Source organism: Hippocampus guttulatus, chromosome 10, assembly GCF_054856545.1.
Source record: "Hippocampus guttulatus isolate MCC_2025c chromosome 10, RoL_Hgut_1.0, whole genome shotgun sequence".
NCBI lineage: Eukaryota > Metazoa > Chordata > Actinopteri > Syngnathiformes > Syngnathidae > Hippocampus > Hippocampus guttulatus.
The window spans coordinates 18,588,143-18,602,330 of NC_141270.1; the positions used below are offsets into that span (position 1 = coordinate 18,588,143).

Here is a 14,188-nt window from a genome sequence, read left to right on the forward strand (position 1 = left end):
GCCGCACCACACAAGATACGAACCCATTGCCCACTTACGCAAGCAACTGGGCTGGTGCTTATTTGTTGTTTAAAAGTAAATTCTGTTTTCAAAGGTCATAATTGCTTACGCAACATCTTTAAGTAGTCAAAAATATTTAGTATTTTAGTATATGCTTTAAGAAAAAAGAAGTACCGGAGCCATAAAATATGTACAGTGTATATTACACACACACAAAAAAAAACAACAACAACAACAGTGGAGGTGCGGAACATTCATACACGTGAACGATCAAAATGTTATCACCGCTGACAAGGTCATCCATCTTGTACATTGTCAGTGAACAATAACCTTTTTACTTAATCACGTGCTTCATTTCTGGAAATCTGGCAACCCACTGAGAACTAGATGCTCCATCTAGGGGGTATCCTACTACTAATGTGATTTCAAAATTTCCCCAGCTCTTGTTTCTCCAATATCAAAATAATATATCCCCTACTAGACTTGTGGCATACCGTGACATCAGAGTTAGCAAGAAAGTTGCCAGATAAACATTACTTTTGACACACCATGACTGCTACTCTCCTTGTGTGTGGACAAGGAGGCAGAGGCTTTTACACTGTGTGGAGTCTTGTCTGTACTTGCATTCTCGTAGACTTGAAATATCAACATTCGCAGAACATGTGTTGTTTAAATCCAAAGTCGGCATCTTGCCGAGAACAGTCAGGATGTGGCCTTGTGCTACACATTTGAATGAGGATACATGACTGGTTTCCATACAAGCCAAGGATGCATCACATTATATTGTCAAACCTGATATCATTCCAATATACAAAAAAAGTGTTATTGCTCTCCTATTCTCATAGATTCTTTTTACAACAGGAACTTGCCGAAAAGCATTCGCAGCTTGGTACAGTGGAACGCCCTTGAAGTTGTCCAATTTACAATTGACCAAGAGTCTCAACTCCTTCAAGGGTCAACCATCATCACTGTGCCTATCATCATAAAGAGAAGTCAACCTATCTTGTGTACATCTTTGGTGATGCCACTACACGACCTTACCAGTGGTCGCGTAGAACATAATTAACGAGTAGCCCAAATCAAAATGGTTCATGTCTAGCATGGAAAAGACCAGAGGTTTGCCAACAGATGGCGCAATATTATGGCACGTCTTTTATTTCACAATTGTTGAGTATTGATTTCATTAGCAGTACATACAGCCTCTCATGACCAGTTTTTGTCCACATTCATATTTGGTTTTGTTTCATGGGAGACGACGGGGGCGCCCCACAGGTAGACACAGACTGTGTATGGTAAAACCGAATTTACAAGATTATAAATATATATTTATCTCTTGATTTTAACATTCATTCATTCATTTTCCGAACCGCTTTATCCTCACCAGGGCCGCGGGGGGTGCTGGAACCTATCCCAGCTGTCTTCAGGCAGTAGGCGTGTCATGTTCCGTATTCGGCAGCAGGTGGCACGCGTTCACTCCTGCCGCCTGCACACCTGCTGCCTATTTGTCAGTGATTGCACCTGCTTTATCTAGGCGCTCCGACGGTCAACCCATTGCCGGAGTATTGCATGCCGTGCCACTGCTGTTGCCTATGATTGTAATTCTTATTCGATACCATTCGCTGTAGGTTAAATTTTCGTCGTCCCAAGGGAATCATTATATTAGCGTATGTGAACTAGTACTTGTCTTAACATATTTTCCTTGCCATTTTTTGCAAGCGTTTTCTGTTGTCGCGTTTCCTTATTTCCTGGTTCTCGTTTTCACCAGCGCTTTCTGTTTATTTGACGGGGTTTTGTTTGTAATAAATATTTTTGTTTTGACGAAGTCCTTGTCGGTGTCTGCTCCTTCGGGGATCCACTTATTCTCTGTTACGTACGAAGCAGTTCCCTTTTCCTGCTTCATGCGTAACGTGACAAGGCGGGGGATACCCTGAATTGGTCGCCAGCCAATCGCAGGGCACACAGAGACGAACAATCATTTGCCCTCACACTCACACCTCGGGACAATTTAGAGTGTTCAATCGGCCTGCCAAGCATGTTTTTGGAATGTGGGAGGAAACCGGAGTACCCGGAGAAAACCCACGCAGGCCCAGGGAGAACATGCAAACTCCGCGCATTGAGGCCGGAGCTGGAATTGAACCCGGTACCTCTGTGAAGTCTATGTGCTAACCACTGGACTACTGGGCCGCCCTATTTTAACATTAATTTAGTTTTATGTAATTTCACATAACACAACGTGATTTGCACTGACTATGTGAAGATATGCCATTATACGCCTGCATGAAGTTAATTGCTGAAATGAATGAAATTCTTTGAAGATATGGTACTCCTTTATATAAATGACATTATGAAGAAGATTTGCCAACGTTCAAAATGTGTTGGAATGAACCACAACAACAAACAATTTACCAGACTAGCCCATCTTTGTTGTTTACATTCGACTTAAAACGCTTTGAGGTCGGAACTGGAACAATCTGAGTGGGATAAGTCCGGCTTCCCACCCTCCTCGAATGCAGCATTAGTTCCCTGGTTTCTTTGTGTCCTTGTCGATTCATGCGAAACACCAACACAGCTGAAGCAAGCTCAAAAAATGGGTTACTCTGCTGCATGTGATTTTTAATGAATCAAGAATGTTGTATAATCCTGCATCAAAAGAAAGATTGCTATTCCTTTTCTTAAAACAAACAAAAAAGGTCGTGTATATTGGGCCCAGGAAGATATTGAAAGCCACACATGAGTCAATACAAAATGCTCAAAGATTAATCCAGTGGAGACACACAACTTCTTTTCAAAGAGTGTGACTGCCCAGTGATGACATCATTGATGTCTTTTCCCACTGGGAGCTGAATTATATTAGCGGTTAGAAATAGAGAAAACTTTCCACTTAAGGTATCTTTTTGTTTGTTTGTTTGTTTGTTTGTTTGTTTTCTTTTCAGACAAGCGTAAATAGTTTTCTTTTCACTCACCCACCTCTTGCCTGGAGCTGACGCGGCCATTTGTTCCGCAAATCGCTTCTCTCTCTCTTTGTCAGATTGGCAGAAGCAACATAAGAGGTTTGTTCTGTGACAATGAGGCTGACGGACTAAGGACTGTAATCTCCCTGTTAGGCAGGAAGAGGAAAGAGATCAGTCATGGTGATGTTCTCACCCTTTTGATCAAACTATGCAGGATCTGGCATGCGGTGCGCTCCCCCACCCACCCTCACAAAGGTCTGTTAGGGGGTCTGAAAAAATAACATGGTTGTTTGAATGAGTGAGTCAGTGTGTGCTTGTGCTCTGTGGAAGCGATCCCATTTCGAAGAAACATCGGGATATAATGATTTTCTTTGTGTCACCCTGTTGTAATGCTATAAAATGTCTAAGTGTGTGCAAGAAAATTGCTCAGACAATATGAACAGCCGCAATGGCCTGTTTTGACCTTGTATTTGGCGAGGACATACTGTACCTTCTTAGAATCCAGGTAATGGTGGAAGGATATTACCACTATATAGACAATACACTTTATTTTCGATGCCCCTGTGGGGCGAAGAGGCTATGAGGCTTACAAGGTCACCAAGGGAGGGGTTTTCATCAACTAGAGAAGGCCCCAAATTATGTTGTTTAACCTACGCTATTGTTACGTTATTTATCATAACATGCAATATGAATTCAGCACATTAAATCAAATTTAACTTGGCGCATGAGGACATTTACATATTTTAGTTTCTGTTGGTCCTTTTGTTATATGTATAAGAAAAAAATTCCGGACAACTAAGAAAAAGATCAACCTCAGTTAATCTAGGAGTGTGCAGCCAATTTGTTTTGGCCGTTCTTTTACGTGTCTGCACGCTGGGTGCGTGGCAGGCACACTGTATACCAGCAGTCGCAATTAGCTACAGAGTGCAGAGTAAGGGTGTCCCGATCACGCACTCTGGCACCCGAGTCCAAGTCGAAGTCTTAAGTATCTGTTTTAAGTACCGGTTTTAAGTGTCTGTCGATACCGTGTCCCAACCCAATACCTCGGCAATAAATTAAGAACAAAAGAGTATGCATCCGATTTTATTCAAATTAACCCTATGAGGGATAGCGGTTACTACAGTGGACATCTTATCATGTCATCAGGTTCCAGGATGCACGAAAGGGTTAATATAGCAATATACTTACATGAATGTGTGTATGTTTTATGCTGTTATATACATTTTTAGTATATGGACTAATTGGATTATATTTTTTCCTCTTTTTTTTTTCTTAAGCCCTAAATCTGATGATAGCACAGGTTGTACATGTTCAGTGTGTATTAGTTCATCTCAGAACTTATTTTATCATGTCAGTTTCTTGTACTGAAACTTCATGGCTTTTTAGCATAACATTAGCAAATACAGGTATGTTAGCCATGACATTTACATGAATTAAAAGTTAACTTTAAACACAATACAATGTGCGGAACGCTTTATAAAAAAATATTTTTTCATGTAATTGCCTGGGGATGCAAATGGTACCAATTTGGTTTAATGGCCCAAATAAGCTTTGCCATTGAATGAGGGATTCGTCTGTTTGATACATTTGATTTATCGAATGACAAATAGGACAATTGCATTGTTATGTACAGGCTTGTGTGGGCTAAGTGCACGCAGGTACATAGTTGGTGGGTATGTGCGTGACTCCTCTCCTCTGGAAACGACACTATTGAGTTTTGACCTTATTAAATGCAACCGTTGGGGGACAAGCTTGCTTGTCATCAAATTACTTCCACTCATTAAACTTCTATTTGAAGTTATGTCATTTGGAAGCGTCACAATTGCTAACCTGTCTGTTACTCTCTCAACTCCTTGATGGTGCCGTTTAGCAAGGAGGCTTGTTTACATGATAGACTTATTTAGGAGCATCTTTCAGCTTGCTTTTTCTGCCAAACAAGCTATGAAAACAAACCCACTGCTCTGTCCCTGCCTCCAGGAGAGCGGTACGCAGCGAAGGAGACATGTCAGTGGGTATGTACAGTACGTGTCACACGAACTGGATTGGTACAAAAAAATATATTAAAAATGTAAATTTAAAAAAAAAAGTAACATTGTGAAACATAAAACTAAGCTACTATTTGCACATTTGGATTATTTTTGGCTTTGTGAACTTTAAATATTGAAAAAAAAAGACCTTTTTGAGCTGACACGCATAAAGTGAAAAATCACCTGATTGACCAAGATTTCCAATCACGTAATCGGATCGGGACATCCCTAGTGCATAGTGCCACATAACATCTGTGCGCTGTATTTTTTTTGTTTGCCCCAACTCAATGCAACGGTACCAACTAAGCTGTTACCAAGCATGTGCAACACGTGAGGTCTTCTTAACCAACTTGTCAAGTCAAAAGTGTCAAATTTAATTCAATTCATTATTTTCTACGCTCATCCTTTTTAGGGACAAGATGGAGGCCATTCTATAGCTGATTTTGGAGAGAGGCAGACTTCACACTGGATCATTTCCAGTCAAAAAAAAAAACGGTGAAATTACATCCAATATTGCACGAAGTTAACACCATTTTCATACTTGCCAAGGCATTGACGTAAAAAGAAGTTTATACTGTAAACTAACCATTTCAGCAAATAATGTGGATTTTTTTTTCCATTTACAAAGCCCAACTACATTCTCTGGATCAAGCGTAAACAAAAGGAAATAACTATCGAAATGTAATTATCTGCCGTGGATTTTTCCCCCGCAAGAAATCACTTCCTTACATGAAAATGAATAATTAATTAAGAGGTTATGTACTATCAAAGAGATTGGGGGTCTGAGGATGGACATGCTTCCCAGTATATTTTTTATACCTGCACACAGCTCTATGGTGTCTGCACTTCTCATGTAATTCTGTAATGAACTCTAATAAGCTTGGCCCTCAAAGAAAAGTGGAAAAAGTACTTCAGTAAGCATTTTGCCAGGTGCTCTAATGGTCAATCCTCAGGGAGTAAAAAGCTGACTGAATTTGCACACTGTAAAAGCTCAGCAATGTTCGAATGGAAATGGGTGTGTAACATTGCAAGTCTGTCTTAGGCCATGTACGCACGGCAAACTGAGCCGACCTTTCTCTTTTTAAAAAGTTTCCCATTAACATGAAATCGTTTCAAAGAATGTGTGCGCACGCACACACACACACACACACACACACACACACACACCACATTCTGCAACTGAGGTAGGATAAAACATAGCTACTAAAAACTCTATATGTACTTTATCAATAACTACATCGACAGGAATCGTCTTCATTCAGTTATTTTAGTGAATAAAACAAACAAAAAAAAGTCAAACACAGGCAGACAGCCAGCAGAAGACAAGGCAGCTTCGAGAAACCCCCCCCCCCTAAGCATCAAAAAATTAAACGACGCTGATATGTGCAGCGCTACTGTAAGAAGGGAGCACACACACACTCTGCCACAAAAAGTCATTAAAAACAGAATAGGATGTCAGTGCCATGGAAACGTAGTCACAACAATGCAGGGGGATGCAAAGCAAGCAAGAAAGGAGACGTGCTTCTAGAGCTTCTGCTTGATGTATTTTGGACTCAGGTGGATGGCACCCGTTGGGCATGTTTGCCTTACCAATGGTGACAGACAAGGTTTGTCTCGACACACGTGAGGACTATTCCGTAACCTTGATGTATTATGTCTTACTATGCATACAGAAACGCAAGGGCAGCAACTTGAGATGCATTCACTCTGGGAAACGATTTTTAAAAATTAGGCTTCTGAAGACAGTTGCATTTGGACAAAACAAAAAAAAAGAACTTTGTAGATCCATTTCACGAAAATTCCCCATGGGCATGGTTTTGGATTGACAGTAGATTTATGGCCATTGACATTAACAGCTTCGTTCAATTTCAAGGTTCTCCAGAGACATCTTTTTACTTCATGTTGTCAGGGATAGAGAATTAAACTCTCGAAATAATTTTGTAAAGCAATGCCATTTATTGTTAAAAAATATATATATATAGGGCCCGACCCATTCCGCATGTGAGGCTGATGCCAATTTAGGTATTTGGCAGAATAAAACTCACATAACTGATTGTCTGATTAATTAGAAATATATATTTTATGACAAAAATAACTTATTTTTTGGTCTCCAATGATTTACAACAATAAAGACACGAATTACAAGCAGAAATTTAACAAACTTAAATTTTACAATACTTTAGTATTTTATATATTATTTATATATTATAAACTAGTTCCTTTAGTACTTGTTTAACTTTACACCAGAGAGTTTTGTGTGTATTGAGTTTGAAGGTTTTGTCTTGTGTTGTAATGTGTTTGAAAAAATAAATCTCATAAAAGAGTCAATATCTCCTGATTAAAGGTCAGGAGGTCAGTAATTTTAGAATGTCCCAAATCAAATATTTTTATGTCACAAGTAATTCGACAAAATATATTAAACAAAGCTATTTCGGAAATTTGACAAAGTAATCGTTTTCCCAACGTGAGATCCTGACGAACGACAAACCTGGAAGTGTGACATCACATCAGGACAACAACAGCAAAGTTCACGATGGAACGTGTACAAAGCCAGTCAAAAATCGATTCGGAAAGCGACAGTTTAAATTTATTTTCGGTGATCCTAGTGTTTGAAGAGTTGGAGGAAGAGGAGGTGTTTGGCAAGATGTATACTGGACCATACGAGCCAGATGCTCAGGATGTTGTGCCCGAATGGTCAGACATGGATTGGAGATGGGACCCATCGGGAGTGAAACAATGGTAAGGTATAGAGACTGAGGTAATTAGCCGAGCATTATTGTTTGCAATTCGGTGCTGTGCCGTGCTGTTAAGTGCACACGATGGGATTACCTCCTTGGTCCATGCGTTCCTACTAGCATTGAGAGCACACGTTACAGCGGGTTGGTGTCCTACATTGTCATTGCTAAGTTAGTTCTGTTGCGTTATTAGCCACTCCGCACATTATATTGGCAGCATTGTTCGTTGAAAACCATGACAGACGATTCCATCCATGCTCTCATATAGTATGAATGTTTTCGTACAGGATTACATTCATGTATGAGTACAATATTTTGAATCAAATGTTTTCATTCAAAGTGCTACGCCAATGTGAAATTCAACCACTTTGCAAGAACGAATCTACATCGTTCCAGTTTTCCGGTCCATTTACGTGCCCTCGTCCTCTCTTTTGGCCATTCAAACCACTGTTTGCATGAACGTGAACAGTGCATCGCCGCACAGTGCTGAGGCATTTTGCCGAATAACTCAATAACAATGACAAAGAGCAGTTAACAGGACAATCAACAATGCATTACAATGGCCGACTGGTGACTCGGCATTCTGTAAATGACTGTAAATTTTTGTTGTTAAGCGCGTTGTTGTGGACCTAAGTATGAACCTGGGTGGGATTCGTTAAAAACAAAACGAAAGTATGCATGAAATACTTTTTTTATGTTTACTTCATGCTTGGCCTTTCAAGCGGCCGGACAATTAATTATTCAGGCCCTTCTCACTCCTATGTCCCAGTTAGATTCCGCTTTCCTCCCCCCCTCGATGTTGTCCTACAGTTAAAGAAAATGTGAAAAGCCAACTTGTCAAACGGAATTGGCAGGGGAGCTGACATTCATTGCCATTTTCCTGCATTTTGTCTCTCTCTCTCTATCTCCTGTTTCGATGACAGAGGTGCATTGATCTGAACAGAGAAGTACCAAAGCAGTGGACCGCTCTCCATTATGACTAAATTGCTTCAATGATCAATTCTACAATTAATTGTACGAGGATATCTCCACTGAACGCTGGCATAGTCCATCCATCGATCCATTTTCTGTATCGCTTTATCCTCACAAGGGACGCGGGGGGTGCTGGAGCCTATCCCAGCTGTCTTCGGGCAGCATTCGGGGTACAGCCCGTATGGGTGTCCAGCTAATCACAGGGCACACAGAGACGAGCCACGATCCACGCTCATACTCACACCTAGGGACAATTTTGAGTGTTCAATCAGCCTGCTATGCATCTTTTTGGAATGTGGGAGGAAACCAGAGTACCCGAAGAAAACCACACAGGCCCGGCGAGAACATGCAAACTCCACACAGGAAGGTTGGGATCGAACCCACGACCTCTGCTCTGTGAGGTTGACGCGCTAACCACTGATCCACCGGCTGCCCCCGCTGGCATAATGTACATGCAATTTTGTATGGATATGAATAAAAGGCACACGGTATTTACCAAATTGTTCGGCCAGTGACAATCATGTCTAATGTTTTTAGTTTGGTCAGGCATGACAGGTCACTCACTTTTCAGTTGTATACGAAAGATAACACATGTACTGTACATACTATCATTCACTGCATTTGTGCCTCTTGAAATAGAAATGTCTAGCCATGGTTGAAGGTACAGTATGACATTGAGGAATGTCGCCGATTGGTCATCGTCCAGATGTTTGCGTCATGCTTCCTGTGTCTGTATAAACAAGGACAGCCTCTCCACCCCTTCAAGTATTCAGCTGATTGGAGTTCCCAAAATTACTTCATCTCAGGGCCAAACCAAACATTGAGTCACATCATACTCAACGTCATGCACAGTGCACGCTCTTATATATATATATAAATGCCTTCTTGCATGTTATTACCAAGTACTGAAGTCCATTATGCCGCCATTGCCGTAGATGTTGCGACAACTGTATATCATGTTGTCACACAGATATTACCGGTAGATCCCAATTCTACATGAACAACAATTTTGGAACCCTTTATCAATTGTTTCATCACGCCCAACCCAAATCTAGACTGTTTGTGCAAGGAATGTTTGAAGTTACTTACGCTTTGTGCACCGCTGGGATCCTTGAGCTTTACTCCATCCATGACAGCACTGGATCCCACAGACATTTACTCTGCAAATATAAAACAAGCAGAGGCAACTGTGTAACTTGAAAATGTTGCTGCACCATGTTTGACAGGATTGAGTAGCCAGTAGCGACTAACTTTCATCAGACCACCTGATAACCAACTGCGCATGGAAAGTAATTGCAATTCATTCAATTTAATCAACAAGAAGCTTTCCAAGACATGCATGGAGAGCTTGAATGAAAATTTGCCAGACCCTCTTTTGTTCACGACAGTGAGGCCCAGCAAAGGTCAAAGTAAATCTGGTGGACGTCCAATTCCACAATGAATGCATGTTACTCCAGGTGCGGTTGGCTCAATTTGAATTTCTTGACAAAACACAACCTCTAAGATATGTTTTATCATATATTTAACGTTTCCATGAATTGCCAATCTTATTGGATTGGATTGGATAAAACTTTGTCAAATGTGTCACACAAAAATAATTAAAACAGTTATCAGAAAAAAACCAATTATGAGTCAAACTCCTCATCCTTCAATTGGAGGGGCAAGTCTTTACAGAGTTACAGCCACGGCATGGACTCAAAGTTTGCTCACTGAGTGTGCAGTGTTGTGTATGTGCTCCCACAAAGTTGGGGGAAACCCAATTAATTAATTAGAAGAAAAAGACATTGGCTCAGATTTCTTAATCTCAAGTAAATATTCAGTTTGGCGCTCAGCACTGCAAACGAGTCACACAGCTCTCTTAATTAAAATGTCTTGAGAAGCCAGAGAAGGATATGGACCTTTAAGTCACTTTTCATTAAAGGAAATAAACCAATTTAGAATAAATAACTTTAAAAAGTGAATGAATACATCGGTAGCCTGACTTCGACCGACACCGACACACCGTCTTACCCAGACTGCTTGAGAAGTTGCCTGTGCTGGTTCTGCTCCGGACCGCCGTGCCGAACAATGGACTCCTGGGCTGTCGAGACTTGCTTCCCCATCCGGCGGGTCCGGACCTGGCCTCCCAACTTAGCGGTGAGTTCGACGTTGAAAGAGTGCGGAAGCCCCGACGCGCCGTGACGCGTTGAAATGGAGCTGACTCGCATCCCATCCCCTCGGTTAGCTATCGCCGAGCCCGGACCCGGACCTGGACCCGGGTCGGGTTGGAGCACGTACAGCTTCCTGACGCCGCTCTGGTTGTGCGGCTGTGCCCCAGCTGACAAACAGAATGGTGAGAGAAGGAAACCAAATGAAAGTAAGAGGCCCCTACTCCAAATCATGTCCGCGTCGTGAGAAATACAAAGTTGAAAGAAATTATTAAAAGTAGGCTCGGCAAGATAATTGCCGATGAAAACACGCCAGGGTGGCTGAATATAATTCTTGTAGTCCTCGAACTTTGTAAAGTCCTTTAAAAAGGGGGAAAGGGAGAAAAATAGCTCGGTTCCCTATGGCAACTCAATTAAAAGAATTTTAGCACCGAAAAGTACAACTCAGTGACCGCTGTCCCCGCGCGAGGAGTTTTCAGCTGCGGCTGGTCGGAGCCACTACGTCCTTGGAGCTCCTTAAGTCCAGGAAAGTTTCTTGATGGAGCAGAAGGCTGCCAGCCCAGCAGCAGCCTGCCTCCAGAAGTGACGTCATGAGGGGGAGTCTGTGCACACTCACCGCAACGACGTGAGCTGGGAGTTCCTCGGACCCAAGGGTGTCGTCAGGGGACCCCTGGGCGAAATACGCTCACCCACGCACCTGCATACTAGACTGGCCCACGCTGACACCTTTGTGTTCAACAAACATTCGCATGTGAAGAATGTGGAAATTCTGTCTGACTTCTACTTTGGACAAGAATCACAAGACACTCAATTGACCACAGCAATGGGTACATAAAAATCAGATGCATCTTTTTTTTTTTTTTTGGTCAACTATGTTAAAAACAAGCAAGGATATTGTAGCGTTTTTGGAGTCACATTTTAACTTTCACAAAAAAAAAAAAATCCCAAAAAGTATCTTTTCAACATGACATCACATATGTCCTTCTAAGACAGGCAATTTGAATGTGTGAAGTATGAGTCAAAAGATGATAATTGCATGAGGTGAACTGCTTTGAAGGAAGACTGAATGCAATTGAAATTTGTAAAGGGTACGTTTATTCTAAAATCGATATGGAGGAAAGTCAGAGATTGTTTATATGGTCATTGAGGGGCTGACTAATTAACAGACTTTTCTGTTGCTGGAATTAATCACACAAATGTGCTCTTTTTGTCACGGGTTGTGGGTTTGTTGTGGTAGTGGCAAATAGGTGGACCCAAGTACATGAAAGCAAGTCAGACGCACAGGATGAAATCAAAACAAGATATTTATTTTCCAAAAATGAAACAAAAATGCAAACAAGGCATTCATTCATTCATTTTCCCATCCCCTTATCCTCACCAGGGTCGCGGGGGGTGCTGGAGCCTATCACAGCTGTCTTCGGGCAGTAGGCGGGGGACACCCGGAACCAGTTGCCCGCCAATCGCAGGGCACACAGAGACCAACAACGATCCACGCTCACACTCACACCCTGGGACAATTTTGAGTGTTCAATCAGCATGTGGGAGGAAACCAGAGTACGCGGAGAAAACCCACGCCGGCCCGGGGAGAACATGGAAACTCCACACAGGGAGGCGGAGCTGGAATTGAACCCGGTACCTCTGCACTGTGAGGTCGACGCGCTAACCACTGGACCAACGGGCCGCCGCAAACAAGGCATGTGGAATCAAGAATACTAAATTAATAGTCATCCAAATCAGTAGACACAAAGTAGCAAATCAAAAAACATTAATGGACTCACAAAAAGACCAACAGAAGCAACAATCCAACAAATACTGCATGGAAACCGGGAACTAAATGCAAGCAACCTGACGAGTCGAGAAGGAAAACTTGGACAAGACCTGAGTGGTTGGTGCTAGCTGATTGGTTAACACAAGGGATCAGGCGGACGAGAACAGATGGAAACAAAACCAAACAAGCACGACATGAAAAAGGCACACGAGGAAACAAGAAAAAGACATGCATAAAGTCAAGCTTAGGCATAAAAACAAAAACAGTTTAAACAATAAATAAAAACAGAAAACACAAACAAAACACTAAAACAATGCCAGACGTCATGCTGAGTGGAAAGCCAGAGAAAAAAATCGAAACAACAAACAGTTCAAGACACCTTTGTTGGGTGGGGAAATGAAAAGCTCACTGCAACGCTAACGATAGTCATCAGGTTAGCCGTCCGTTATGTTCTACTAAATTTCTCAAATGGAACCCTACAAACAAGCTTTTTGTCATTACTGTATTTCAATTCAGGTCAGTGGTAGCCACTCGTTTTTCTGCCAGGTTGGAAGATTTCTGGTGCCTATTGCTTCCAAAGATTAGGAAAATGTCTTGTTTAGGACAATACAAATATATACAAATGTACAGAGAATCATAAGGCAATATAAAGTGTCTGCTATTGTTCCTTCAGGGAGTGAGACCCCTTCAGTGCGGACTACCTTGCCTCTCTTAGTCACCATCCGACTACATTTCTCAAGCCCGAATGACATCCCGATGTCGCTGCTGTAGATCCTGGTTGTGTGGATCAGGGAGTCTATGTCCCTTTCGCTCTTAGCATGCAGCTTTATGTCATCCATGTAGAGGAGGTGACTGATCGTAGCTCCATTTCTGAGGCGGTATCCATAGCCTGTCTTGGTGATTACTTGGCTTAGGGGGTTCAGTCCTATGCAGAACAGCAGTGGGGAGAGTGTGTCACCTTGGTATATGCCACATTTGATGGACACTTGGGTAAGTGGCTTGCCATTGGCTTCAAGTGTGGTTTTCCACATCCTCATCGAGTTCGCAACGAAGGCTCTTAGGGTCCTGTTCACCTTATACAACTCCAAGCATTCAGTGATCCATGTATGTGGCATTGAGAGGAAAGGTAGTCCGCACTGAAGGGGTCTCACTCCCTGAAGGAACAATAGCAGACATTGAGGACAGCTACAAGTACCTCGGTATACCACAAGCCAATGGCAACCTCGAACTGGCAACAAGGAAAGCGGCTACGGCCAAATACCTCCAGCGAGTGAGGCAAGTCCTAAGAAGCCAGCTCAATGGCAAGAATAAGACCCGGGCAATAAACAGCTATACCCTGCCAGTGATCAGATACCCTGCAGGAATAATAAAGTGGCCAAAGGAAGAGATTCAGACCACGGACGTTAAGACCCGAAAGCTCCTAACCATGCATGGAGGGTTCCATCCCAAATCCAGCACCCTGAGACTGTACGCAAGCCGAAAGGAAGGAGGCCGGGGACGAGTGAGTGTGAGAGCCACTGTCCGGGATGAAACATCCAAGCTCCATGAATACATCAAGGAGAAGGCTCCAACGGATGACGTACTCGGA

General features: G+C 42.2%; 1 protein-coding gene across 6 annotated transcripts in view; it reads right to left on the minus strand.

Moving 5' to 3' along the window:
• The window catches only part of ltbp1 (latent transforming growth factor beta binding protein 1), a 92,899-nt gene extending 81,546 nt beyond the window's left edge, over positions 1-11,353 (minus strand). For all 6 annotated transcript variants that reach the window (XM_086121996.1, XM_086121993.1, XM_086121997.1 and 3 more), the window contains exons 1-2: positions 10,696-11,353; positions 9,775-9,845 (exon numbers count right to left, since the gene is read on the minus strand). In XM_086121996.1, coding sequence (XP_085978122.1) covers positions 9,775-9,845; positions 10,696-11,066 — 442 coding nt within the window. In that variant the 5' untranslated portion in view covers positions 11,067-11,353. The remainder of the gene's footprint in view (positions 1-9,774; positions 9,846-10,695) is intronic.
• Positions 11,354-14,188: the final 2,835 nt, after the last annotated feature.